This window comes from Canis lupus, chromosome 1 (assembly GCF_011100685.1).
Source record: "Canis lupus familiaris isolate Mischka breed German Shepherd chromosome 1, alternate assembly UU_Cfam_GSD_1.0, whole genome shotgun sequence".
In the NCBI taxonomy this organism is placed as follows: Eukaryota; Metazoa; Chordata; class Mammalia; order Carnivora; family Canidae; genus Canis; species Canis lupus.
In genome coordinates this window covers 103114902-103142448 of record NC_049222.1, presented here as the reverse complement: position 1 = coordinate 103142448, position 27547 = coordinate 103114902, and the positions used below count along the sequence as shown (strand labels likewise).

General features: G+C 51.0%; 2 protein-coding genes and 1 pseudogene across 8 annotated transcripts in view; 1 reads left to right on the top strand and 2 right to left on the bottom strand.

Moving 5' to 3' along the window:
* The window catches only part of BRSK1 (BR serine/threonine kinase 1), a 17923-nt gene extending 8147 nt beyond the window's left edge, over positions 1–9776 (top strand). For both annotated transcript variants that reach the window (XM_038527794.1, XM_038527795.1), the window contains 12 exons: positions 2066–2212; positions 2556–2587; positions 2850–3020; positions 3565–3662; positions 3873–4032; positions 4219–4279; positions 4725–5094; positions 5533–5581; positions 5686–5809; positions 6679–6877; positions 8229–8318; positions 9088–9776. In XM_038527794.1, the coding sequence (XP_038383722.1) occupies positions 2066–2212; positions 2556–2587; positions 2850–3020; positions 3565–3662; positions 3873–4032; positions 4219–4279; positions 4725–5094; positions 5533–5581; positions 5686–5809; positions 6679–6877; positions 8229–8318; positions 9088–9245 (1659 nt within the window). In that variant the 3' untranslated portion in view covers positions 9246–9776. The remainder of the gene's footprint in view (positions 1–2065; positions 2213–2555; positions 2588–2849; positions 3021–3564; positions 3663–3872; positions 4033–4218; positions 4280–4724; positions 5095–5532; positions 5582–5685; positions 5810–6678; positions 6878–8228; positions 8319–9087) is intronic.
* Positions 7908–27547, bottom strand: TMEM150B (transmembrane protein 150B). Of its 6 annotated transcripts, XR_005354456.1 has the most exons (9): positions 16687–16997; positions 15856–15931; positions 15561–15620; positions 15390–15457; positions 15001–15128; positions 12897–13080; positions 9802–10055; positions 9635–9700; positions 7908–8366 (listed from the first exon to the last, which is right to left on the bottom strand). XR_005354456.1 is itself a non-coding variant. In XM_038527884.1 (8 exons), the coding sequence occupies exons 3-8, from the start codon at positions 15921–15923 to the stop codon at positions 9859–9861; spliced, it is 705 nt and encodes a 234-aa protein (XP_038383812.1). In that variant the 5' UTR covers positions 15924–15931; positions 22683–22844; positions 27398–27547; the 3' UTR covers positions 7908–9858. The 6 variants fall into 6 exon arrangements, 3 of the variants coding, with proteins under 3 accessions (XP_038383812.1, XP_038383813.1, XP_038383814.1); XR_005354455.1 differs by having other exon boundaries at positions 7908–9700; XR_005354454.1 differs by having other exon boundaries at positions 9635–10055; positions 16687–16995.
* LOC119869947 lies at positions 11265–11415 on the bottom strand (annotated as a pseudogene).

Sequence of the window (27547 nt, the reverse complement as noted above, 5' to 3'; positions counted from 1 at the left end):
CATGGGACAAATAAATTGGCAGCTTACTCTGTGCCAGGCACTGTTCCTCGTGTACTTGTCTCAAAAGCCCTAACGAGAAGTGACTGGCCCATGGGCACATGCTTACCAGTGGTAGGGCTGGGATCTGTGTTCGCTCTCATCACCACTAGCCTGTGTGACAGAGGGGACTGAGGCTGAACAGGCATGCCCAGGGCTCCCAGCTCCCCCTCTCCAGGAAGGTGGGGGGATGCCTGAGAAGCGGGTGCAAACGCTACAGGCTTCAGCCCTCCTGCAGCTGGCTACTCTGGAGCCCACCCAATTGAGTTCCAACCCCTGCTCCACCACCTTGAGCAAGCAAGTCAGTCTCCCTCTCTAGGCCTGTTGCCTCATTTACCCAATGGGGGTACCTACGGTACCTGGAGTCACCAGCATTTCCATAGACTGTTCCACAGTCAGCCCTCTGAGCAGCGCTCAATTATTAGTTGTCATACTTCATTACTATTATTATTACAGCTGATCCTTATAATTTCTGGATTATGATCCTCCATATTTGCAAAGTTGCATACTCACTGCAGTTTACATCCTCAAAATCATCACTGCTCTTGGTGTTTTCAAGGTCATCCTCAGACGTGCACAGGGTGGAGAAAAATTTGAGTCCCTGTCGCATGTGTTCCTGCCGAGGTGGCACAGGGCGACCCTTGGCTTTTTTTTTACCCTTATTTCAGTTAATCTTGTGCACAGGTGTGTTTTTTGCGGTCTACTGAGTGCTGCGTTTTGTTTTGTTTTGTTTTGTTTTTTGCTTTTTTGCGTTTTTTTTAAAAAAGATTTTATTTATTCATGAGAAACACAGAGAGGCAGAGACAGGCAGAGGGAGAAGCAGGCTCCCTGCTTGGAGCCTGATGCAGGACTCAATCCCAGGATCCCAGTGCGGACTCACACTGTCACCCCTGCAAGTCTATGTCCAGCATCTTCTCCCCCTCCCCAACTTCATTGCAAAACCCGGCTCCCCTCTCACACTGCCTGCTTTCTTGGCCCTGTACTTCCTCATCACATGCACTCCCAGCTGTCTCATTCCACGTGTCCATTTGTTGTTTGTCCTCCCCACTACTCCTTCAACAACCATTGCCTATTTTTTAAAAATTTTTTTATTTATTGAGAGAGAGACCAAGCATGAGCAGGGGGCAGAGGCAGAAGGAGAAGCAGACTCCCCACTGAGCAGGGAGCCTGACACAAGACTTGATCCCAGGACCCCAGGATCCTGACCTGAGCCAAAGGCAGATGCTTAACTGACTGAGCCACCCAGGCCCCCCTCAACCATCATTTATCAATTCAGGCATTATTCTAGACAAAGCTCTTTGGGCACAGGGACCTGGTGTGTCCCCTGCTCCATCCCTCTCAGCCAGATCAGAACCTGAGAGACAGCAAGTGTGCCCTCATGACATAGCTCCTAAAGTTCATTTACTCACCAGGGTCTCTAGGGTGTGAGCTCTAGGAGGGCAAGAGCTTGTTTTGTCCATCATGAGATCCCTGACCCCAAATGGATGCTCACCTTTTGTTGAATGAATGCATGAGGATTACCCCTTCTGAAAGTGGTCTGGGGAGAAAACTTAAGATGCAGCCTCCAGGATCCCTGGGTGGTGCAGCGGTTTAGCGCCTGCCTTTGGCCCAGGGCGCGATCCTAGAGACCCAGGATCGAATCCCACATCGGGCTCCCGGTGCATGGAGCCTGCTTCTCCCTCTGCCTGTGTCTCTGCCTCTCTCTCTTTCTCTGTGTGACTATCATAAATAAATAATAATAATAAAAAAAAAGATGCAGCCTCCAAGCCACAACCCCAGCCTCTTAAGCACTGGGGCCTAACTTGTCCATTGCCAAGTCCCTGCTCTGTCACTCACCAGCTCAGAGGCCTTGGGCAAATTGCTGGATCTCTGCATGCCTCAGTTTCCCCATCTGTAAAGTAGGATAATTATAGTCCCCTCCGTCCTAGTGCTTGTGGTAAGGACTTGACATGTCAGTTTGCCAAGCACTTAGGCTTTCAACTGATACATCCTAAGCTCTATGTGAGGGGTCCTGTTATTTCTCACTCAGGGGGCTCTGCCCTTTGATGATGACAATCTCCGCCAGCTGCTGGAGAAGGTGAAACGGGGCGTCTTCCACATGCCCCACTTCATCCCTCCAGACTGCCAGAGCCTCCTGCGAGGGATGATTGAAGTGGAGCCTGAAAAAAGGCTCAGTGTGAGTTGGAATGAGCGGTGGGTCCTGAGGACAGAATCCCTAGGGGGCGGATGAGGATGGATTTCCAGGGTCTGCAAAACTATCCACTCCAAACTGGAGAGGACCCCCTTGGCAGGAGGGATGCCACCGTGCATGTGGGCCTTGTCCTCCCAGTGCTATCTGCAATAGTGGTAGGTTGAGGTGCTCAGTCTCCACTAGGGGAAGACCTAAACTGTCATCCTGCCCCTGGTGGAGAGGAGGGGGCACTGCCACGGACCCCCAATGCCTCCTCATCAACTTTCCTTGAGGCCTACTGTGTTCATACCACCTCACTTCTGCTTCTCTACACCCACCCTCCGTACAGCTGGAGCAAATTCAGAAACATCCCTGGTACCTGTGAGTATGGGGACCTGGGTACCTGGTTCCCTGGGGGAGGAAGGGACGGGGCCCAAATTTCAAGGGACCCCAGCAGGAGAACCAGCCAGAGGCTGGGATGCCAAAGTTCCTCAATGAGGAGGGGCTAGGGACTCGGGTTTCTGGGTCCTGGGGGAAAAGGACACAGGCGGAGCAGGTTGGGACCCAGAATACCTGCATCTTGGGTGGAGAGGGCTCGAATCCCGGAAGCCCGGTCCCCTGTAACCTTTCTCCCTCTCCCCAGGGGTGGGAAACACGAGCCAGACCCCTGCCTGGAGCCAGCCCCAGGCCGGCGGGTGGCCATGCGGAGCCTGCCATCGAATGGAGAGCTGGACCCCGACGTCCTGGAGAGCATGGCTTCGCTGGGCTGTTTCAGGGACCGCGAGCGGCTGCACCGCGAGCTGCGCAGCGAGGAGTAAGGCCCTCTGCCCTCAGCATACACCTGCTGCCCAGGTGCCCTCGTCCGGCGAGCAGCGGCAGCGCCCCAGATGGCCAGCAGACAGCGCGCCCAGGCCCCGCGCACGCGCAGACTCCCTGAGGCGTGGCACTCAGGCTGCTAGACAGGGAGGGCGTAGCCTAAAGCTCCCAGATGGTGCTGTTCCCGGAGGAACCACGAGGGGGCTGAAGGGCCAGTGGAAAAAAGGCAGACCAGATGCTGAGATGTATCAATAGGTGCTCAGACAGACTTAGTGTCCCACTGAGCGCTTACAAATAGTAAGTGTGGAGTTATTAGGTATTATTATTATTCCTACTACTGCTATTATTGTTAAGGAAGAGTCAGATGTACCCCGACACAAAAAAACTCACCATATCGATACCTAGGAAGATGGAACCATGGACAGAGATACTGGGTGTACCAAGCCCTCCGGGAGCCACAGCTGCAGGGAGGGGGTGAGACCTCTGGAACCCGACCTCTGACCCCAATCCTCTCCTACCCCCTTATTCCCCTTCCCCGTCAGGGAGAACCAGGAAAAGATGATATATTATCTGCTTTTGGATCGAAAGGAGCGGTATCCCAGCTGTGAGGACCAGGACTTGCCTCCCCGGAATGATGTCGGTGAGGAGACAGAGCTGGAAGTACAGACCCCAAATTCCAGGGGGAGGAAGGAGCTGCAAGCCCTTAGCTTCTGGGTTTAGAGCCCCTGACTTGCTCTGTGACCTTGACACAACTCTCCGTCTTGGGCCTCTGTTTCCCTGTGTGTATGAATGCCATGTACAGCTGGACCAAGACATCTTCTGATAGAGTTAAAACTCTCTTTGCCCTCAGATCCTCCTCGGAAACGTGTGGATTCCCCCATGCTGAGCCGTCATGGGAAGCGGAGGCCAGAGCGGAAGTCCATGGAAGTTCTGAGCATCACAGATGCTGGGGGCGGTGGCTCCCCGGTGCCCACCCGACGGGCCCTGGAGATGGCCCAGCACAGTCAGAGGTGGGAGCCCCTGTTTCTCCAGTGGATCCAGAGTTCTAGCCCCAATTCCACCTCAGTGGTCCCTCTCTAGGCCTCAGGTCCTCATCTCAAAGGCACGAGGAAGGGAGAGGACATCTGAGCCTCGTGAAACCCATACACCTGTTTGTTTGTTTGTTTGTTTGTTTGTTTAATCTCTCATGGAAACAGATCACGTAGTGTCAGTGGAGCATCCACCGGTCTGTCCTCCAGCCCTCTCAGCAGCCCAAGGGTAAGGCCAGCTCCCCAATTAAGAAGGAGCAAGGGGGTGAAGACACTGGAGCAAAGATTGTGCAGCAGAAACTATAATTCCCATGAAGTCTTGAGGCATTGCCTCTTTGTCCCTATAGGGCCCCAATCCCAAAGCCGCATGAGTAGTTGGGCATTTCCACCTCCTGTAGGATTGGGTTTTTAGTGTATGTCGAGGGTTCATTTATTCACTTAACAAAAGCTAACTGAGCACCTCCTTTGTACCAGTCACTGTGCTAGGTCTATAGCAGTGAGCATGGTAGAAAAAGTTTCTGTCAACCTAACACTGTGGGTTGGGAGGGGAAAATAATTGGACTACAAGTTCCAGCAGGCATCAGGACCCACCTCCGTAAGTATGTGCGAATGAGGCTCCTAGAGCCTCCTGGGAGTTGTAGTCCGTCATCTCACCCATCTCCACTCTTCCACAGAGTCCTGTCTTTTCCTTCTCACCTGAGCCCGGGGCTGGCGATGAGGCTCGGGGCGGGGTCTCCCCAACTTCCAAAACGCAGACGCTGCCTTCTCGAGGCCCCAGGGGTGGGGGCGCCGGAGAGCAGCCCCCGCCCCCCAGTGCCCGCTCCACACCCCTGCCTGGCCCCCCAGGCTCCCCGCGCTCCTCTGGGGGCACCCCCTTGCATTCGCCCCTGCATACGCCCCGGGCCAGCCCCACCGGGACGCCAGGAACAACACCACCCCCAAGCCCCGGCGGTGGCGTGGGGGGAGCCGCCTGGAGAAGTCGTCTCAACTCCATCCGCAACAGCTTCCTGGGCTCCCCTCGCTTTCACCGACGCAAGATGCAGGGTATGGAGTCCCTGAGGGTGCAGGGGCTGGGGGCATGGACTCCAGAATCCTAAGATGGGGAAAGAGCTGTGGGCCTGGATTCCCACTTCCTGTGAGCAAATGGGGTTGCGAGTAGAGATTCAGGCGTTGGGGAGAGGGGCGTGGCTTCCAGCTCTGGAGGAGGAGCCTCTCAGGGACACACCCCTTCAGGCCTGGCTCATCTTCCCATTGGCTTATAGCTAGCAAATTCTACCCCTCAGGAGGTGTGGCTTAACAGATGGGCCCGCATCCCTGGAAGGACCACCAGTCAGCATGCCATTTGGGGTTTAGCTACTGGGAGATGAATGGGCCCTGGGATCTGAAACCTCTGGTTGGAGGGTACCGCTGGCCCGCGTGCTGGACCCCAGGATGATGTGCAAGTGTTGACCATATTCTCCCCTCCCTCACCGCCCCCGCCAGTCCCCACTGCCGAGGAGATGTCCAGTTTGACGCCAGAGTCCTCTCCAGAGTGAGTCTGACAGGGAAGGGAAGTGAGAGGATGGAGGGAGGTATTTATTCCCTGAGCCCCTGACCCCCCTGCTGACCTGCCTCCAACCATTCCCTTTTACTCAGGTTGGCAAAACGTTCCTGGTTTGGGAACTTCATCTCCTTGGACAAAGAAGAACAAATATTCCTTGTGCTAAAGGACAAACCTCTCAGCAGCATCAAAGCGGACATTGTCCATGCCTTCCTGTCGGTGAGGGGACCTGGGTCTTTCCTGTGTCCTAGCCCGCACAGGACTACAAATCCCAGCAGCCCCTGGGGTCCACCACCATTGCTCTGGCCTGGCTTCCTCCTGAGGCTCATGGGATCTGTAGTTTACCATTCAGAGTTGGGTTTGGTCACTGTCAGGGCAGGGAGGTGGGAGAGGTGCCCTGGGGCCTGGAGGTGATGGCATGGGACAAGTCTCTAGAGTATTGATCAGTTGCCATTCCATGACCACCACGTCTGAGATTAGCAGAAGGAACCACTTTTCCCACTGGGTCCTCTGGTTCTTTGCTCTAGGAGCTAGTAGGACTTACAGGGGTTTTTGTTTTTGTTTTTGTTTTAAGATTATTTATTTGTTTATTCATGAGAGACACAGAGAGAGAAGCAGAGACGTAGGCAGAGGGAGAAGCAGGCTCCACACATGGACTCTGATGTGGGATTCCATCTCGGATCCCGGGATCATGCCCTGAGCCAAAGGCAGACACTCAACCACTAAGCCACCCAGGCATCCCAAGACTTACTGGTTTTGAGGCTGATATGACAATGCCTGTGGAGACAGAAAAGTTTGTGTCATGTGATTCTGGAGCCTAGGGCTGATACCTAGAAGCAAGAGTCCCTGGGACTCTACATGGGAATTCAGTTGTTCAGCCATTCTTGACATACGTTTAGAGTTGGACAAGAAAACTACTAGTCCCAGCAGGCAGTGGGGTCTCCCAGTATCTCCTCGGTTATTTTTTCCCCCCAGTGGCTGATGGAACTTTTAGTTCCTTGGGCAGATGTAGTTGTGGGGTTGGTTAACCATTCTCTGGAATCAGGTCACTGGAATCACCCCCTGCTTCTGTCCCCCACCTGTCTCAGATCCCCAGCCTGAGTCACAGTGTGCTGTCACAGACCAGCTTCAGGGCCGAATACAAGGCCAGTGGCGGCCCATCCGTCTTCCAGAAGCCTGTCCGATTCCAGGTGGATATCAGCTCCTCAGAGGGTCCAGAGCCTTCCCCACGACGGGATGGGAGTGGCAGTGGTGGTATCTACTCCGTCACCTTTACGCTCATCTCCGGTAAGTCTCCCTCAGCGAGGCTGCCTACAGCCTAGTGTTTGGGACACTCAAGACAACTGAGTTAGGATAGTGGCCAAGGTAGCAAGAGGGAGGAAGAGGTGGTGCCCAGCTACCGCTGACTACGTGAGCCCCCTCCTCACTCAGACCCCTACATTCTGTCTACCCTTTTTCTCATGGACATTTCATGGACATTTGTGATGTTCCCAGTGCTTTACGTGCACTGTTGTATTGAAGCTTCCCAGCAGCCTTTGAGGTATTAGTGATCACCCACCTTACAGAGGAGAAAACAGAGTCCTATAGAGGTAAATTGACTTGAGAGAGTCAGACTGCAAACCACGACAGAGCTGGGCTCAGCCTAGCCCTGCTGACCTCGAAGTGCAGAGCTCCCTTCCTACTTCCTTAAGACCATACACCAGACAGGCAAAGACATGGCTCACTGAGATCCAATGTCATTCCTGCACCCAGAGCAGACATCACCAGCCAATCACCGCACTTCGTCCTGCTGAGCTCAGCAGCAGCCTCAGAAATCGCAGGCAGCCATGACAATCAGGAGTTGGCACCAGAGATGAAAACCGCAGAAAAGCCTTCCTTCCCATTCAGCTTGGTTTCTGAGCCCTGATGACAAGGGTTTGGATAACAAGGGATGCTTCTGTTCACTACCCTTGTTAGCAGTCTTAATATGTCACAGTTGGGAGATGAGCTTGCTCCCAAGTTTCTTTTTTTTTTTTTTTTTTTTTTTTTTTTTTAAAGATTTATTTATTTATTTATGATAGACATAGAGAGAGAGAGAGAAAGAGGCAGAGGCACAGGAGGAGGGAGAAACAGGCTCCATGCACCGGGAGCCTGACGTGGGACTCGATCCCGGGACTCCAGGATCGCGCCCTGGGCCAAAGGCAGGCGCTAAACCGCTGCGCCACCCAGGGATCCCGCTCCCAAGTTTCTATACCAGCCTGCCACAATGTTACATCACTAAGATGAATTATGATGCATTTTTTCCCCTTTCCCTTAAAGACTGATATGCAGGACTTTCTTGATTTTAAGGGGTTTTTTTTGTTTGTTTTTTGTTTTTTGTTTTACTTTCCATTTATTTTTCTTATGTTTCTGGCTCTTCATGGCCTCAACTAGAAACTAGCAAGTAGTACAGCTTCTTTCAACAGAAAACCACACCCATCATTATTTCAGTGCCGATCTTTCTCAGCCCCAGCTGCAAAGCGTGGGTTTATGCCTGGCCCCACACAGGGCGAGAAATTGAGACCAAGAGGAAGAGAGTCCTTTGCTGGGTTCCACAGGGTGGGAGTGTCTTCAGTATCTCTGTCCTCAAGTTCCATGTCCATGTCCGTCTCCCCTCCAGGTCCCAGCCGTCGGTTCAAGCGAGTTGTAGAGACCATCCAGGCACAGCTGCTGAGCACTCACGACCAGCCCTCCGTGCAGGCCCTGGCAGGTGGGAGGCAGGGGCCGGAGCCGATGTCTGCTTCTTTTATCCTGTGGGCTGGAGGGAAGACCTCCTGCTGAGCAGGTGCCCCAGGGCTTCAGTTTGTGGGCAAGGATCACAGGTTCTCAGAGAGGCTGGGTCCTGAGCTCCATCCAGGGAACCAGGCCATCCCAACCTGAGACGGCCTTGTGGCTAGGGAGGGCACCTCCGGGGATCCCTAAGAGGATGACCAGTCTCTGTGTCGGGGATGTGGGATTTTCTGCTAACAAAAATTCTGAAACTGTGTTCTGGAAAAGAGTAATCAACCATCCAGATCTGTTCAAACCCCCCCTCCCCCGCAAAACAACCCACTATAGGCTCCCCTGGGCCCTGTTGCCAGGGAACGTTTCCTGTGCTACCCCCACAACCAGGGTAGCAGAAGGGGACCAATCCTTCTTGCTGTAATCTAGGGATGCGAATCTGATTAGCTGCTGTGACAAGCTGTCTCTTAGCGCATGATGTCATAGCCAGAGTCTATGAGAATGCCCCCTGAAGGTGGGCCTCTGGGACTGACTTGGCCCAGTTTCCAAAGCCACAGAGGTTGGGGGGCCCAGAATGTATGACCCGCCATCCTGAGGCTGCCAGGTGTGGCTGCAGATGTGAGTCCTCCTGGCAGCCATCTCTGCAGGCTTCTAGTCCCATGATGGGGGCCCTGGTCTCACCATGCTGTTGCTGGAACATATTCTTTGGGGTTGGCAGCCTTGAGGTTACTGAGGCCACACTGCTTCTTCCTCCGCAGATGAGAAAAACGGGACCCAGACTCGGCCTGCTGGCACCCCACCCAGAAGCCTGCAGCCCCCACCCAGCCGCCCAGACCCAGAGCTGACCAGTTCTCCCCGCCGAGGCCCTGCTAAGGACAAGAAGCTCCTGGCCACCAATGGGACCCCTCTGCCCTGACCCCAGGGGGCCAGGGAAGGAGGGAAACCCCCTCAACCCCCCTTCCCTGCCCCCTAACTGTGAATCTGTAAATAGGGCCCAAGGAGTATATAGGGAGGGGAGAGACACAACAAACCCAGCCTCACCCTGCAGGGATGGGGCTCAGGGGGCCGTGCCCAATGGGGGGTGGTTCTGGGGGGGAACTGAGGGCGGGGGAGCTGTTTCTATTTTATTTATTGATTAATTTATTATTTTATTTATTGATCAATCTCTCGGTGGGGTGGGGGGAGGGACGGGGGCTGGTTGGGGTGGCTTAGCAGATCCGGACGGAGAGGGCCATCTGTCCTTGTGTCCCCAACTCCTCCTTCCCAGGCACCCCCCCTTCCCCAGCTCTCCCCTCCCTTCAAAACCTTCTGTACGGATTTGCTCTCCGGAAGGAATTCTGGTTTCGCGTGACCCTGCCTGCGTCCGTGTCTCTGATTCCGCCGGCGGCAAAACAAAACAAAAACAAAAAAATTAATAATAATAATAATAAATAGCCTTGAGCAGGGATGGTTGGCTGGCCTTGGCCTCTCACTTCCCAGGTGGCCCTGATCGCAGCACTGGCGCCAAACCACACCAATCGGACTGCCATTCACAGGGGGACCTGCAGGGAGATGGGGGAGGCCGGTGGGGGGCTGAGGCTGGGGCCCGGCTGGAGACACAGGGTGCAGCCGTCCAGGCAGGAAAAATCCACCGCAAACAGGCCGAAGAGCATGAACAGCAGCATGGCGATGGCCCACTCGCAGGCAGCGGAGGCCGAGCGCAGCGGCCAGTGGTGGAGGATGACCACTTTACACCAGGGTCAAGGGCCACAGCAAGCAGGAAGGGTCCGGGAGCCTGCTGGGTCACTGTTGCTGGGTGTCCTACACTGGCGGAATGGCCTCCAGCCGGCCACCCAGCTCCCAAACACTTACAGGGATGCCTTCCAACCCATCCAAGGCCGTTTCCCAGATGTTCCACTGGCATGTTCCTCTCGCTCCTATGGCATTTCCAACATCCCAAAACAAGGTTTTTGTCTTACCCTCAATCCTCCCTGACCCCATCAGGGCTCCACCATCACCATCTCCCACTTGCCTTGTTAGACAAGCAGCTGCAACTGCTTCTTCCATCAAATATTCAGGGTTTCCTAAAGACACCGACCAGGGCGCTGGCCTTGGGCTCTGTTGGCAACTTTCATCCCCCACCTGTGGCACACTGGCCACTCCCACTCACCCCCTAAAATATGCTCCTCTTCCTGGTGTTCCCATCTGATGACAGTTCTGCCACCCACTCACCCCCTCCCCTTCCTCATCCCCATGGCCAGCTGGTGGCCCAAGGTTTATCCCACTGGCCTAGCTCATCTCTTTCTGGTCTGCCCTGTCTCATCTCCAGTCCTCAATCCCCTGCTCCTGAAAACTTCCTTTTCTTTTTCTTTTTTCTTTTCTTTTTCTTCTTCCTTTCTTTAAGTAAACTCGGCACCCAATGTATGATTTGAACTCACAACCTCAAGATCAAGAGTCACATGCTTTGCTGACTGAGCCTGCCAGGTGCTCCCTGAAAACCTTTTCAACCACCAGCACACACACACACTCCAACCTCAGACTATCAGAGAGGTCCCTGATTTTCTGGGGCCCCCTCACTGCAACAACCTTTCTGTTTATCAACCTAGCTAGCTCCCACCCACTCCTAGATCAGTTTAGACATTTCATTCATTGAATGATTTTTAGGCAGCGAATAAGGCCAACATCACCCCGACCCCATGAATTCTAGAGCAAAGGAGACATGAGAGCACCCACACACAAGGTGGTTACCCCCAGAAATGGCCTTATTCCTCCCCTGCTCATAAGCTTTCCATGGTTCCCTATTGAGCCATGCAGAAATGAGAGCCTTTAAAACCTCACCTGAGCACTAGAGATGCTTGTCTCAGGCCCTGCCAGCAGCTTCATCTCCAAGCTGATTCTCCCACCCTCAGCATGCACCTGTAGTGTCTCCCCAACCTCCCAATGCAGGCAAAAAGCTGGTTCTGCAAGACCAGTTCAGAATCTGCCAGTTCGCAGACCCATCCTTGCAGACCCCCAGCTCCTATCACACAATGCTGGCCATCTTCAACTAGTAATAATCAAGCCTCAGATAAACCTCACTGGCTGCGATACTGCCACTGCGCAAAGCTTGCTGGCTGTCTTTATGGTCGGTCCATCTCCCTGCTCCAGGGCCAAGGGATACTTGAGCCCCACAGAATAAGGACCCTGTAGCCTAACTGATTATCAGCCCAACTGGGGTTTTAAAAGGAGCCAGCAAGGAGTACCTGAGCCATTCAGTTAAGTCACCAACTCTTGGTCTCAGCTTGGGTCATGGTCTCAGGGTCCTGGGATGGAGCCTCATGTCAGGATCTGTGCTCAGCTCTTCTTCCTGTTCTCTCTCTCTCTCACTCACTCTCTTTAAATAAATAAATAAATAAATAAATAAATAAATAAATCTTTTTTAAAACAAAAGTATAATAAAATAAAAGGGGCCAGCTGGATCTTATCACCAACAGGGCCTCTGCAGAGGAGAGATGTTGCTCATATGGCTGGAGTAGCTAAAGGCTTAGCTGAGGGGTCAGCCCGTCTCACCTATTCCATGGGATTCAGTTTGCTGCTCTGGGAGATGGGACTGCCAGCTCCATTTGTAGGGATAACTCCAAATAAGCAGATGTCCTCGTGCAGAGAGCACAGGACCTCAGCTTGCTTCCCTCTAGCCTCTTCTGAACACCAGTAGCTTTCTGGTCTCCCTTCCACCCTCCCCTAGGAGGATATCAGTCAGGGAGACTGAGTTTGCCTCCAGGCCTCTCATCTCTCAGGGCACTTCACCTGTCAGTAATCAAAACAACTCCATTTTATAGATACGGAAACTAAAACACAGACAGTGATTTGAGCCACCCAGAGGCGTGTCGTGCTATGGAGACTAAGAACTGGGCTGGGTGGAGTCTTTCCCCAGAAGTAGGCATGATGGTAAATGGTTAACTACCAGCTCTGATTTGCAGCGTTGGCCAATTTCTATGTTGTGAAGACTCTCACCAAGGTCAGTGGTAGCACCAAACATGGAGTTGGGAAGAAATACGAACTGGTCTCAAGAGCTGGTGCAAGCTGCCTTCCGCCTACCACAAGTTCCACCATTGGACTTCATGATGGGTCTTGGCCAAGAGACTCCCTGCTATCTGAACCTCAGTTTAGGCCTCAGTCTTAGCCAACATGATGCCTGGCACAGGGCAGGTACCCCAAACAGACCACTACCACTGGTTTTACCATCCTCCCAGAATTTCTTGGTTGCTCACTATGCTGGAAACCCATCTAAGCACCTCACAGGTATTACTTCCTTCATTCTTTACAACTCGGGGTGGGAGAGCAGCCCTATTATTATCCACATTTGACAGCTGAAGGAGCACAGGGAATGAAAAGTTCAGCCAATGGAGGCCCCCCCCCCCCCCCCCCCCCCGCCCACAAGCTGGTACTAGGGGAGGTGGAATCCAACCCAGGCTGCCTAACCCCAGGGTTGACGCTTTCCATTACTCTATCATACTAAGGAGGCTGAGACGGAGAATGGACAGGGCACTGCATATTGCAGGTAGCCAACCCATCCCAATGCCCCTGTCACTGGCCCGGGTAAGGATACTGGCCACCATGAGGATGGTGCAGAGGCTGCAGAGGCCCAGGCGGAGTGGCCTGATCCAGGGGGCCCCAGGTTGGGGCAGGCTCTTCATCCACCAGAAGAGAAAGAGCTGCAGCCAGAAGTACAGGTTGCCCACGAATAAGGCAAAGAAGGCCCCTGTCAGATGTACGGGCAGCTGGTTCTTTTGCTGGAAGGAAAAGGGACCAGAATTGAGAGGAAGATAGATAAATGGGGATGGCAGGGGATGGAGGGTACAAGGGCTGTAATGGGGGGAGGGGTCCTTGACCTACCCAGTGGACTGTGAAAACTGCCATAGCCAGTTGACTGGATTATTGATTAGGTGTATTGGCTATTGTCAGCTCCAGCAGGGCAGGCATTCTAATCTGTTGCTCACTGCTGTGGCCTCCCTCCCTAACACAGGGTCTGGCACATCATAGGCGCTCAGGAAATATTAGTGCAATACATCTTTCATTCTCTTTTTTTTTTTTTTTTTTTCATCTTTCATTCTCAACCAGGGTGGGGGAGGGCTGACACTGGCATCCAGGGGGTAAAAATTGGTTTTCAGAGGGTGAAAAGTTCTTAAATATTACAATGGTTTGTGGCTTACTGATACATCGTACATGTTTTTTTTTGTTTTTTTTTTTTTTTTTTTTTTTTTTTTTTTTTTTTTTTTTTTTTTATGATAGTCACAGAGAGAGAGAGAGAGAGGCAGAGACACAGGCAGAGGGAGAAGCAGGCTCCATGCATCGGGAGCCCGACGTGGGATTCGATCCCGGGTCTCTAGGATCCCGCCCTGGGCCAAAGGCAGGCGCCGAACCGCTGCACCACCCAGGGATCCCCGTACATGTTATTTAATTTTTTTTTAATATTAAAAGTTTAATGAGGAGAAGCAATGACCAGCGGGAAATGGCTTTAAAAGACTCCTTAGGGGAACGATATAATAATTTTAACAAGTCACAGTTGTGGGGCAGCCCCGGTGGCGCAGCGGTTTAGCGCTGCCTGCAGCCTGGGGTGTGATCCTGGTGACCCGGGATCGAGTCCCACATCGGGCTTCCTGCATGGAGCCTGCTTCTCCCTCTGCCTGTGTCTCTGCCTCTCTCTTCGCTCTCTCTGAATGAATAAATAAATAAATCTTTAAAAAAAAAAAAAAACAAGTCACAGTTGTGGAGCACAGGAATAAACGAATGAGTGAATGAGCGCTATGCAGAGGGAATTTTTATGAACAAGTTGGAGGCAGCCTCTTATCCTGCAGTATACTCAGCAAGGGCGGGGGGCGGGGGCGGCAGGGGTTGGAGAGACCTCAGTAAAATTAAATAACAAAATAATCAATAAGCTTTCTTCAATTGATCATCCATTCATTTGTTCTACAAATATCAACTGAACTTCAAGGTGAAGAATGTGAGTTCTGGAGTCTATGAATCTGGGTTTATTTCTGACCCCCACAGGCCAGCTGATTAAAAACAAAAACAAAACAAAAAACAAAATTAAAAAGTTCTGTTTGACCAAAAAGGGTCTAGCTAGAGCCCTTGAGGAGATGGATGAAAATGCATACAACGTAAAACCTAAGAATGAGTGGCTCTGAGTAATTTCATTATTAAAAGGGGAAAGGGGCAAAGAACCGCAGTGAATTACCCCAACCTTCTAGTGTTCAGTGGAATCGCTATACCAAGAGCCTCTGGGGCACTCCATCCAGAGAGACGAGGAGCTCACCTTCTCCCCGGCCCAAAAGCCACAAGAGAAATAGAAGTCCCAGAAGGTATGGGACACCTGGGTGGCTCAGCGCTCGGCGGTTGGCGTCTGTCTGCCTTCGGCTCAGGGCGTGATCCCGGAGTCCCATGATCGAGTCCTGCATCCGGCTTCCTGCATGGAGCCTGCTTCTCCCTCTGCCTCTATCTCTGCCTCTCTCTGCCCCCACCCCCTCTCTCATGAATAAATAAATAAAATCTTTAAAAAAAGAGAGAGAGTCCCAGAAGGCCGTTCGCGGAGGAGCCCACCCCCACCCCGCCAATAGAGAAGGCGGAGGCCCCGGGGGGTGCTGGGAGCTGTAGTCCCAGACTCGGGCTGGTCCGAACGCCCGGCTGGGCTCCTGGAGTGCACGCCGTCTCACCTGGAAATTGCCCACCACGGAGGTGCCCAGGGCACACAGAAGCCCCGTCCACAGGATCACCTGGTTAAACCATCTTCCGACTCCCCAGTCCCGGAGCTGGTGGTAACGGATGATGCAGATCCAGGCGGCTGGGAGAAGAGGGAAGTGGGCGGGCAAGCCGGGCTCGGACTCCTGGGGCCAGGGTGCAGAGAGATTGGGCGTCTGGGGGTGAGGGCCTAGCCCCCACATCTGGGGATGGAGTGCGGAGAGACTGGGCGTCTAGGTATGGGGGCCTAACCCCCACATCTGGGGGATGGGTTGCAGAGAGATTGGGTATCTACGGGTGGGGGCTAACCCCCACACCTGGGCTAACCCCCACACCTTGGCCGGGGGGTGCTGAGAATATTTACCCATAGCAGCTCCCATGTTGAGCAGCTGGCTGAAGATGCAACTCTGAGGGGGGTAAGATCCACAGAGGCTGGGGGAGACAAAGGATCGTCCTGTGGCACCTCGGAGCCAGGCCCCCCCCCTCTTTCACCTTGGAACCACCCTCCTACCCCCTCCTCCCGCGCCATAGCTACCTGATGTAGGGAAAACCTTCGGTGAGGTTCACAGACCTGTTGGCTACGGCCAGGGCAAAACTGAAGTACAGGGAGACATCAAAGTGGTTTTAAACGACAGCTTTTCTTTCTGTTACCCACAGAAACAAGGACTTCTAGCTCCCTCCTCCCTCAGACCCAAGAGTCCAGGCCCCAGCCCCTCCTCCCTCAGACCCAGGAGTCCAGGCCCCAGCCCCTTCTTTCTCAGACCCTGGAGTCCAGGCCCCCAGCTCCCTCCTCCCTCAGGCCCAGGGGTCATCCTGCCTCTAATACTCACACGGTCCAGACTCCAGTGATAGCCCAGAGGGCCAGGAAGGCAGGCAGCAGGGACAGGTAGCCCCACATACCGGGCTCTGCAGGAGAAGGAAAGGGACCACAAGCCTTTCTCTGTCTGTCTGCCTCTCTCTCAGGTGAGGAACCTGCCTTAAGAGTCCAGGTGCATCAGAAGGTGGCCTCCTGGCTCTGAGGCCCCCATTGGCTCCTGGGCAGAAGCAGTGGGTGAGGGGTCTGGTCTGATGAAGCCAGATCGCAGCCTGGGGCGCTCTCCCTCCTGGAACAACTGTTTCTCCATCCTGACCTCCCAGTTTTTCCAGGCTGGCCTCCCTCTACCCAGCCTCTGAGCCTCTCCCAGCCAGCCCTCCACTGGTGGCCCCTGGGCTTGCCTGTATGCTCACCTGTGCGAACTCTCCCTCTGGCTCTCTCCGTCCTAGGCCTGGGGCCGTGGGAGAGGTCGGAAAGGGAGAGGGGACATGGGGTGGGGCCCCGTAGGCGGTAGCAGCGTGGCAGAGCCAAAGTCCGCACAGCAGGACAGCAGGCAGACAGACTGTCCCACTGACTGACCTGCCACCTTCTTTGGGACCTCGCCCCTGAACTGCCACTTCCCCACTCAAAACCTTACCAGCAGCACCTCAGATAGCTTCGCCTGGCCCCAACTTCCTTACTCCAGCTTCAGAAGTTCAACGTCCAAGCACCCAGCCCTTGTCTTCCCCAGGACCCAGAATCTGAGCCTCCAGCTCCCTCTACTCTTCCTCCCTTGGGCCCCAGCCATCCAGACCCCAGTCCCTTCTAGAATTTCTACATTTGCCTGGGCCAACCTCCTAGCTCTTACCTCCTCCAGTGCCCCAGAATCCAGGCCCACAGGCCAGGCTCCTTTCTGGGTACAGTTTCTGTCCTTAGGCTGTTGGGTGTGGGGCCCTGGTGACCCTGCTTCCTCCCCCTCACTTGCCTTCCCCTCTCCCTTCCTCTGGGCAGCAGCTGGAATTCCCCAGTGGGTTGGCTCAGGGTGGGAAGGGAGGCCTTGGTGTCGACATCTCCATCTAATGAGCCTCCCCCCACCAAAGCAATTGCTTCCTCTACTCTGATCCTTCTTTTCTCTCTCCGGCATAGCAATGCTCAACTAACTCTGGTTTCCTCCCCTCTTAAAAATCAGGCCATTGGGCCCCAGCCTCCTCCTGCTTCCCCTGGACCCAAGAGTCCAGGCTCCCAGCCCCTCCTCCCTCAGACCAAGAGTCCAGGCCCCCAGCCCCTCCTCCCTCAGACTCAGGAGTCCAGGCTCCCAGCCCCTCCTCCCTCAGACTCAGAGGCCCAGGCTCCCCCCCACCCTCAGACTCTGGAGTCCAGACCCCCAGCCCCTCCTACCTCAGACCCTGGAGTTCAGACCCCCAGCCCCAACTCCCTCAGACCCTGGAGTCCAGGCTTCCAGCCCCTCCTCCCTCAGACTCTGGAGTCCAGACCTCCAGCCCTTCTTCCTCAGACCTGGGAGTCCTGAACCCCATCTCCTCCTCCCTCAGACCTAGAAGTTCCAGCTACCTTCTCCCTCAGCCACCTCCTTTTTTTTTTTTTCAATTTGTGCTAAAATTCACAAGACATAAAATTAACTATTTTAAAGCAAACAGTTCAGTGACATTTGGTACATTCCTAATGTTGCACAACTGCCATGTTTATCTAGTTCTAGAACTTTCTCATCATCCTGGAAGTAATCCTCTCCCCACCAAGTGTAGGCACTCCTCATTCCCTCTTGTCCCCCATCCCCTGGCCACAACCAGACTGCTTTCTGTGTCTGTGGATTTGTTCATTCTGGATATTTCATATGTGTTTCAGTTTCATCCACATTGTAGAGTGTGTCAATGCTTCATCTCTTTCCACAGCTGAATAGAAGTCCTATGTCTCTGGGGACTTACGAGTCTGAGAGCTTGGTCATGCTGCCCCAGCAACTAGGACTTTAGGCTGTCAGCTTCCTCAAGAGAGTAGATAAGAAAGTGGAGAAGCAGAGAGATAGACAGTGGACATTCCTTGAGGCAGAGGCAGGCAGCAATCAGCAGAGGCCGAGATCTCATCCCTGCCCACGGTGGCTTCCCAGGCTGGGGGCAGCCTTACTGGAACCCAAAAATTAGAATACAGGTATTATAGTGAAGGTGGCACAGGGTAAGGTGGCCCCCAGAAGAGGGAGTGGCTAACTAGCAATCGTGTTTAGTATATTCTAGTTGTGAGGGAAAGCCAGGAAAGTCTCACAAGCCATACTTAGAAGGGAGGTTGTAAGGGAGTTTGCAAGCTGCAGGAAGTGTTTCTCAGTAGAATCCAGGTGGCCCCTGAAACCTGGCCCATAAGGGTCTAGTGCCTTTGTCTGCTGGGTGACAGAGCCAGGCTGCAAAGTTCTCCATTGCCATAAAGGGGTTCGACATTATCCTGAGGATGCTGGGGAGCCATGGAAGGTTCTTGAGCAGAGAAGAGAAGACTGAGGCAGTGGCACTGTGTACAGAAAGGAAGGAGGTATAATGATAATGACCATTAGCATATCTTTAGTGCCAAGCCCTGCCCAGCGACCCCAAGAAAAACACATCTGGAATAATGCCAAGCGTCACACTTCCAAAAGAGATTCCAGAAGATCCAGAGCTTTCAAATCGGCAAGATTTGAGTTTGAATCCCCTCTCTGCCACTTAAAAGCTGGGTGCCTACATGAGCTTCCAATGGCTGCTGTAGGGCAGCCCAGGTGGCTCAGCAGTTTAGTGATGCCTTCAGCCCAGGGTGCGATCCTGGAGACCTGAGATGGAGTGGGAGCCTGCTTCTCCCTCTGCCTGTGTCTCTGCCTCTCTCTTTCTGTCTCTTATGAATAAATAAATAAAATCTTTTAAAAAAAATCATAATAACTCCCAATGGCTGCTGTAACCAAGTACCAAGTATATCATGGCTTAAGATACATGAATTTATTTATTTTTTTAAGATTTTATTTATTTATTTTGAGAGACACAGGCAGAGGGAGGGAGAAACAGGCCCCATGCAGGAAGGAGCCTGACATGGGTCTGGATCCTAGGTCTCCAGGATCACACCCTGGGCTGAAGGCGGCGCTAAACCGCTGAGCAACTTGGGCTGCCCAAGGTACACGAATTTAATAGCTCATAGTTCTGGAGGTCAGAAGTCCAAATCTCATGGGCTGAAATTGAGGTGTCCGAAGGACTGGTTCCTATGGAGGCTCCAGAGAGACTTCATTTTCCTGCCTCTGGAGGTAGCGGCATCCCTTGGTGTGTATCTCTTCCTCCATTTGCAGAGCGCCTCATTCTAGCATCTGCTTCTGTCATCACGTCTCCTTCTCTGACTCCAGTAGTGCCCCCTCTGTCAGTTATAAGGACCCGATGACTGCATTGGGCTCACCCAGATAATCCAGAAGTCTCTCAGCTCAAAATCCTTAATTTAATCATATGTGCGAAGTCCTTTTTGCTACATAATGTACCGTAGTCACATGTCCTGGGGATGAAGATGTCAACATTTTGGGGACCACTATGCTGTCTCCCACAGTGTCCCTGGGTAGGGGGCTTCAGTTCCTTCCATATGTAAAAATAGACCACGTAAAATCACTCTGGAGACGGCCTTCCTGGTGGTAGTAAGAAAACCACAGCCTCCCAAATGGTGTCACTTATGGCACGGGCCCCAGTCAGCAAACCAAGACTTAATACCTAACCTAAGAGTAGTTTCAGCCTCTGCCCCTCCCCCATGGTAACATTTAATTAGTCCACCTGGAATCTCGGGTTAGCAGGAGGAAATGTACTGATAAGACCCTTTCATTCCCCTTAGGGAGGGCAACCTTGCCTGAAACAATGCGTTCTTTGCTAATACTTTTCTTTGTTCTGCTCCCTATCTACCTTTAAAAACCCTTTCTTTTGGGTGGCTGGACAGAGCTCCCTTTCCTTGCTAGACAGGATGCTGCCCGATTCATCAATCACCTAATAGAGCCAATTCCAATCTTTAAGAGGTACCTGGTTAGGGGAGCCCTGGGTGGCTCAGTGGTTTAGCGCCTGCCTTGTGCCCAGGGCATGATCCTGGGGTCCCGGGATCGAGTCCCGCATCGGGCTCCTTGCATGGAGCCTGCTCCTCCCTCTGCCTGTCTCTCTCTCTCTCTCTCTCTCTCTCTCTCTGTCTCTCATGAATAAATAAAAAAGTCTTTAAAAAAAAAAAAAGAGGTACTCAGTTAAAGTTTTGCTATTTAAGCTTGTGGTTGTCTCCCCAGCTCTGCCTCTTGTGGTTGGTGTGACCGGAAGCAGGTGGCTTTCTCTCTCTCCGTGCCTTGGTGTCCTCATCTATGAAGTGGGGACACTGAGAGTAAGTACCTCAGGGGCCCGTGGTATGGGAACTGAGAGTCCACGTAAGGTGCTCAGAACAGCATCTGATGTGTTTGTGTTCCTAAGAGGTAGCTGTGGTCAGCATTGCCATTATCTGAGAGTGTGTAAGAATCAAAGGGGGAAAAAAAGGCATGATCGGCCTCTGATGAGGGCCTGGCCTATGGTTATTGCTCAGTGCAGGACTGTTTCTCCTAGCAGAGTATAGTTTAACTGCTCCTGGCAGAAGGGGCATCAGAGTTCCTGGGGGTTTTCTTGGTGGTGGTGGTTTTGTGTGCATATGTGTGTGATTGCCATTTAGCAAACACTGATTGAGACCCACTGTGTGCCAGCCACTGTTCCAGGCACCAGAGATAGAGCAGTGAACACGCAGACAAAAATCGCTCCAGTGGAGTGAAACAAGCAAGTTCCACCCTGCCCGCAGCCCCAAACACCTCTCCTCCCAGTCCCCTCTGGGTTCCAGAGGTAACTGGTAACTGTTACTGTACCAGTTATTGGTAACTGGTAACTGTTCCAGCCAATGGCTCAGCATCTTTCTCCTGAATCCTTCATTCACTCGGGAAACATTCCCCTGACTTCCCTGCGTTCACAGGCATGGATCCGATCTAGCCCCTGCCTTCAAGGGGCTCCCTGTGTATCCCAGGGATCTGTGCCTGAAGGAACACAGGACAACCAAATGCTAACTGGTGCCCACTCTGTCCCCGCACCTTACCCCAACCTTGGCTGTGCCTGTCTAATTTCTACTCCTCTCTCAAAGATGCTAACCTTCAGGTGACCCAAGGCAAGACTCTTCCCCACCTCCCTGTGTTGGCACAGAAGCTAGGTTTACAGGTATCGCTCTGGTGGCTGCATGACATCCTTGGGACATCTGTGAGAGGACTGGTGGGCTACTTTCAATTTGGAAATAGTCCCCTCCCACTGTGTAGGCTGAGGAACTGGATTATTCTGGAACCTTCCAGAAACAGGTGCTTCCTTAGCCAGGCTCAGCCCAGGGCAAGAGGCTGCCTGTGGCCTTCCTCTGGCTAAGATGATACTGCACTTCCGTATTTAGGAAACTGTTTCTGGTTGGTGGTGAGGACTTTTTTTTCCCAGAGAGGGAAAGCTCCCCGTGCAGTGGGTCTCTGCTTTCTCCTCTGTCAAAGCGAGGATCCTAATGGTGCCCCCATCACATGCTTGTGAGGGTTCAGGAGGGAGCCCGTGGGAGTCCACAACTGCCGCAGTGCCTGGCACTTAGTCAATGCTTTCTACAGTCAGGTATTAACATTGTTGGGTCCTCCGAGTCACATTCAGTATTTCTGAGAACTTGTATCACTTCGTAGATGCTTGGAGCTCACAGCATCTTGCTGTGTTAAATTGGCCTCCAGAAGCAAATGTTGCGGAGGTGTTAGCAATACAAAAGATTTATTAGGGCCGGTGGGGGGCATGCCAGTGAAAGATTAAGGGGAGAGGGAGCAGGGCTGTGCTGGGAAGTGGGTCGACCACCTGTGGCATAAGAGGGGGAAGGGAGGTGTGCATAGGAAGAGCTTAAGATGGTGCAGCTCTGAGGAATCTCAGCCAGCACACAGGGGAGGTGAATTGCAAGAATTTCTCTTTTCCTTTTTTTTTTTTTCAAAATTTTTATTGCAAGAATTTCTTGTCACAGGTGCCTAGAAACAGAAAGTAGACTGGTGGTCTGGAGGGAAGGGTACATGAGGAGTGATTGCTTAATCACTTCTTTTTTGGGGCAATGAAAATATCTAGGAAGCAGATAGAGGTTAGGCAGTTGCACAACAGTGTGATGGTACTAAATGCCACTGGCTTGTATGCCTCAAAATGGTTAAAGTGGTGCATTTTGTGGCATGTGAATTTTACTTCCATTAAAAAAGGAAAAGGACGCCTGGGTGGCTCAGTGGGTTAAGCGTCTGCCAAAATTGATTTTGGCTCTGGTCCTGATCTCAGAGTGTTCTGCACTCAGCAGGGAGTCTGCTTCTTTCTCTCTTCCTCTTCCTCTGCCCTTGCCTCCCACTGCTTGCACATGGGCTCACGTGCCTGCACGCTCTCTCTCTCTAAAAATGAATAAAATCGGGATCCCTGGGTGGCGCAGCGGTTTGGCGCCTGCCTTTGGCCTGGGGCACGATCCTGGAGACCCGGGATCGAATCCCACGTCGGGCTCCCTGCATGGAGCCTGCTTCTCCCTCTACCTGTGTCTCTGCCTCTCTGTCTCTCTCTGTGTAACTATCATGAATAAATAAATAAAATCTTTAAAAAAAATAAAAATAAAAATAAAAATAAATAAAAATAAAAATGAATAAAATCTTTGAAAGAAAGTTAGGAAAGAAGAAAAAGAAGAAAGAGAGAAAGAAAGAAAGTTTGCCGTTGGAAGAGCCACATTATTTGGGAATGGCCAGGCCCTAGTACTCCCCCTCCCCTTGCCCTGATGCTTAGTCACGGTTGGGGGCTGCCAGAAAAGAACATGACCTTGATCCAAACAAAATAGTAATTGCGGGTACTGCACCTGGGGACCGTCCTCCAAAGGCACTCTTCACAGCTGATTAAGTTCTTTCTTCAAGGGAGATCCACCATGGCTACCATGCTGGCCCAATATCACTCAGCTACTGAGTGGAGGGTGGAGGAGCTGGGGTCAGAGCACAGGTCTGACTGATTCTAAAACGTGGTTCTTAAAAAAATAAAAAAATAAAAATAAATAAAACGTGGTTCTTGGGAACACCTGGGTGGCTCAGCAGTTGAGTGTCTGCCTTCAGCTCAGGTTGTGATCCTGAAGTCCTCCCATCAAGTCTTGCATTGGGCTCTCTGTGGGAAGCCTGCTTCTCCCTCTGCCTATATCTCTGCCTCTCTCTGTATGTCTCTCATGAATAAATAAATAAATAATTTTTTAAATATGGTTTTTCCCTTTTTTCCATTCTCCTTAAATCTCCCATCCTTGGGATCCCTGGGTGGCACAGTGGTTTGGCGCCTGCCTTTGGCCCAGGGCGTGATCCTGGAGACCCGGGATCGAATCCCATGTCGGGCTCCCTGCATGGGGCCTGCTTCTCCCTCTCTCTCCCTCTCTCTCTCTCTGTCTCTGTGTGTGTGTGTGTGATGTGCCTATCATGAATAAATAAAATCTTTAAAAAAAAAAAAATCTCCCATCCTCTCATCTCCCTTTTCATTCCCAGGCCATGAACATGTTATGTATCTTCCTGTTTTAGACCTTTGAGGTCTCTCAACAAGGTTTTTACAGATTTTCCTTGAAGACGTCTTGTATATCTTTTGTTAGATTTATCCCCCCTTGCTGGATATTTATAAATACCCTCTAGCCATATTTATTTAAATTTTTATTTTAGAACTGTTAGTTGTACAGAAAATGGTTAACTTAGCAGATCTGAATCAGCTGTCCCACTTGCAAGATTTGCCTTTGGCTGGTGTCTGGGTACTTGGCTGTTGAACTATTCTGTGTGGCTCACTGTGCCTGGATTGTTTGTGCAAATCATGTGGTTAATGCTGAATGCCTGGTTTCCTTCTGGGAGTCTAGAATTTTGGTGCACCCTAGTGATCAATCATCAATAAAAAAACCTTGAGAGCTGAGTCTAATAGGCTCCCTTAGGCAAAAAACATCATACACATTTTTCTGCATTAAAAAAAAAAAAAAAAACATTTAGGGGATCCCTGGGTGGCTCAGCAGTTTGGCAACTGCCTTCAGCCAAGGGCATGATCCTGGGGTCCTGGGATCAAGTCCCGTGTCGGGCTCCCTGCATGGAGCCTGCTTCTCCCTCTGCCTGTATCTCTGCCTCTCTCTCTCAGTCTGTGTCTATTATGAATAAATAAATAAAATCTTTAAAAAAATTTTAAACATTTATTTCTTTATTTTAGAGAAAGATAGAGTGTATGTGAGGGGTGGGGGACAGAGGGAGAGGGAGAGAATCTCAAGCAGACTCCATGCCCATAGAGGAGCCTGACACAGGGCTCCATCTCATGACCCTGAGATCATGACCTGAGCTGAAACCAAGAGTCGGATGCTCAACCAACAGAGTCACCCAAGCATCCCATGTTTTGTTACATTTTTGTTTGAGGAAAGAGTGAGCTCTATGTGATCCTCATGAAGGGAGAGAGCATGAGGAAAACCGCATATAAACCCTCTGGTCTTGGCCTGTGACTTTTGCTGTAATAAAGCTTAGCCATGAATACAACTCTATACTGAGCTCTATGAGTCCTAGTGAATTTCCAAAAATGTGTGGTTTGGGTGCCCCCAACACACAGGTAAAAAAATAGATAACTGATGTTTATATATTGATTTTGTAACCAGCACCTTGCTAAATTCCATCATTGATTTTGACATTTTATCAGGAGCTTCTTTTGAATCTTCTAGGTACATAACCAAATCTGTGATTTTTTAAAAAAAGGATTTTATTTATTTATTCATGAGAGACACAGAGAGAGGGATGCCTAGGTGGCTTGGCGGTTGAACATCTGCCTTTGACTTGGGTCATGACCCTGGGGTTCAGGGATGGAGTCCCACGTTGGGCTCCCTCGGGAGCCTGCTTCTCTCTCTGCCTGTGTCTCTGCCTCTCTCTCTCAGTCTGTGTCTCTCGTGAATGGATGAATAAAATCTCTAAAAAAAAGAGAGAGACAGAGACACAGGCAGAGAGAGAAGCAGGCCTGATGCGGAACTTGATCCCACAAACCTGGATCATGACCTAAGCCAAAGGCAGACACTCAACCACTGAGCTACCCAGGCCTTCCTCAAATATGTGATTAATAGCAGTTTTGTTTCTGTCTTTTCCATTCTTATACCTTTTTTCCTGTTTCTTGCCTTACTACACTGGCTGTGTCTTCAGAACAGTGCTGAATGTAGTGCTAAGGGGACATCCCTGTCTATTTCCTGATTTCAAGTAAAAAGTTTTCAGTGGGGCAGCCTGGGTGGCTCAGCGGTTTAGTGCCGCCTTAAGCCCAGGTCATGATACTGGAGACCCGGGATCAAGTCCCACATTGGGCTCCCTGCGTAGAGCCTGCTTCTCCCTCTGCCTGAGTCTCTGCCTCTCTCTGTGTGTGTCTTTCATGAATAAATAAATAAAATCTTAAAAAAAAAAAAAGCTTTCAGTGTTTCCCCATTAAATATGAATTTTCTCTAGAAAATTTTTAAAATTGTGGTAAAATATACATAACATAAATTTTGCCCTTTTAACCAATTTGAAATATACAGTTCAGTGGCATTAAGTACATTCACACTGTTGTGCAACCATCCCCACCATCCATCTCCGGAACTTCTTCATCACCTCAAACAGAAACTTCATACACATTAACTAATGACTCCCCACTTCCCTCCCGCAGCCCCTGGCAGCCACCACTCCACTTTCTGTCTCCATAAATTTGGTGCTACCAGGTACCTCATATTAGTAGAATCATACAATATTTTTATATGTGTGTCTGGCTTATTTCATTTAGGAAAGTGTTTTCAAGATTTATCTGTGCGGTAGCCTATGTCACAATTTCCTTTCCACGTTTTGTTTATTCATTTATCAGTTGATAGATACTTGGGTTAGTTCCACCTTTGGCTACTGTGAATAATGCTGTGATAAATATCCACATACAAGTTAGTTCTTTCTTTTTTTCTCTCTTTTTTAAAGATTTTATTTATTATTTGAACTCCAATAAAACATTTTTAAATATATATATATATTTTTTGTTTTGTTTTGTTTTGTTTTGTTTTTTTTGAGAGAGAGAAAGAGAGGGAAAGCACAAACAGGGGAGAGGGCAGAGGGAGAAGCAGACTCCCTTGCTGAGCAGGGAGCCCGACGTGGGCCTCCATACCAGGACCCTGAGATCATGACCTGAGCCAAAGGCAGATGCTTAACTGACTGAGCCACTCAGGAGCCACCCCAAACTTTTATTTTTTAGACTTTAGTTTTAAGTAGTCTCTACAGCCAATCTCGAGATCACAACCCTGAAATCAAGAGTTGGACGCTTCACCCACTGAGCCAGCCAAGCACCCCAACTTATACATATTCTTTATATATTCTAGATTACAAATCTGTAACCAGATACATGATTTGCAAAAATGTTCTCCCATTCCATGAATAACAATCCTCTTCTGAGGGCCTCTCTCTTTCCTTCAGAGTCAAGCTTCTTTCATTGTGATTTTTTTTTTATGATAGTCGCAGAGAGAGAGAGAGAGAGAGGCAGAGACACAGGCAGAGGGAGAAGCAGGCTCCATGCACCGGGAGCCCGATGTGGGATTCGATTCCGGGTCTCCAGGATCGCGCCCTGGGCCAAAGGCAGGCGCCAAACCGCTGCGCCACCCAGGGATCCCTCATTGTGGTTTGTTCAATCATTCATTAAATCTTCATCAAATGCCAGCGGTGTCCCAGGCACCACCTTTGACATTGAGAACTCAGCTGTGAACAGAACAAGGGCCCCTGCCCTCCTAGAGCTTCTGTTCTAGTTGGGGAGAAGGACAGTGAACAAATAATGTCAGGTAGAGGTTGGTGCTGTGCAATACCGGCTTTGTAGGCATGTGAGCTATGAAGTGGTGCAGGGCCTAACATTGGTTTAATACTCTGCTGTTACCATCTTGAAATTCTTAGAAATTTTTAGGGCAGCCCGGGTGGCTCAGCGGTTTAGTGCTGCCTTCAGCCCAGGGCGTGATTCTGGAGACCTGGGATCAAGTCCCATGTTGGGCTCCCTGCATGTAGCCTGCTTCTCCCTCGGCCTCTGTCTCTCTCTCTGTCACTCATGAATGAATAAATAAATATATATATAAAAAAAAGAAATTCTTAGAAATTTTTGAACAAAAGCTTTGAATTTTCATTTTGCTCTGGGACCCACAAATTATGTAGCTGGTCCTGGGGCTCTGAGGCAAGAGAGCAGAGTAAGGGGATAACTGGGGTAGTTGGGCTCTTCCAGCCAGACTCTTAGGGAAGGTCACCTTGAGGAAGTGACATCTGAGCAAACACTTAAAGCAGATGAGAGAAAAAAAAAAAAAGCAGATGAGAGAGTGAGCCCTGCAAATAGTTGTAGGAGGTAGATTTTCTAGCAGAGAGTACAGCAAGGAAAGGTCTTACTTCCATCAAGGAGACCAATGGGATAATAACAGGGTGAACAGTTCAGAGAATAGTTAATAATTAAGATCAGAGGAATAATGAGGGGATGGGCACCGTAAGGATGTTGGATTTTAATCCAGGTGCATATCTATTAACCATAGTAGCATAAAACAAAAAGAATTTGTCATCTCACATAGTTTCTGAGGGTCCAGAATTCAGGAACAATTTAGCTGGCTGGCTCTGGCTTGGGGTTGCTCTTCAGGTTGTAAGCAAGATGTCGACTGGGGAACAGTCTGGAGATAGGAGGATCATTTCCAGGGTGGTTCACTCACATGACACTCAA

What these genes read in the sequence shown, in the direction of transcription:
- TMEM150B (XM_038527884.1), bottom strand. Translation starts at nt 15,923, where the DNA reads ATGTGGGGCTACCTGTCCCTGCTGCCTGCCTTCCTGGCCCTCTGGGCT. An exon ending in CAACATGGGAGCTGCTATGG is followed by an intron (nt 15,129 to 15,389) that starts GTAAATATTCTC and finishes CTCTTCTCCCAG; the next exon opens with CCGCCTGGATCTGCATCATC. An exon ending in CCGTGGTGGGCAATTTCCAG is followed by an intron (nt 13,081 to 15,000) that starts GTGAGACGGCGT and finishes TTTTCCTTCCAG; the next exon opens with CAAAAGAACCAGCTGCCCGT.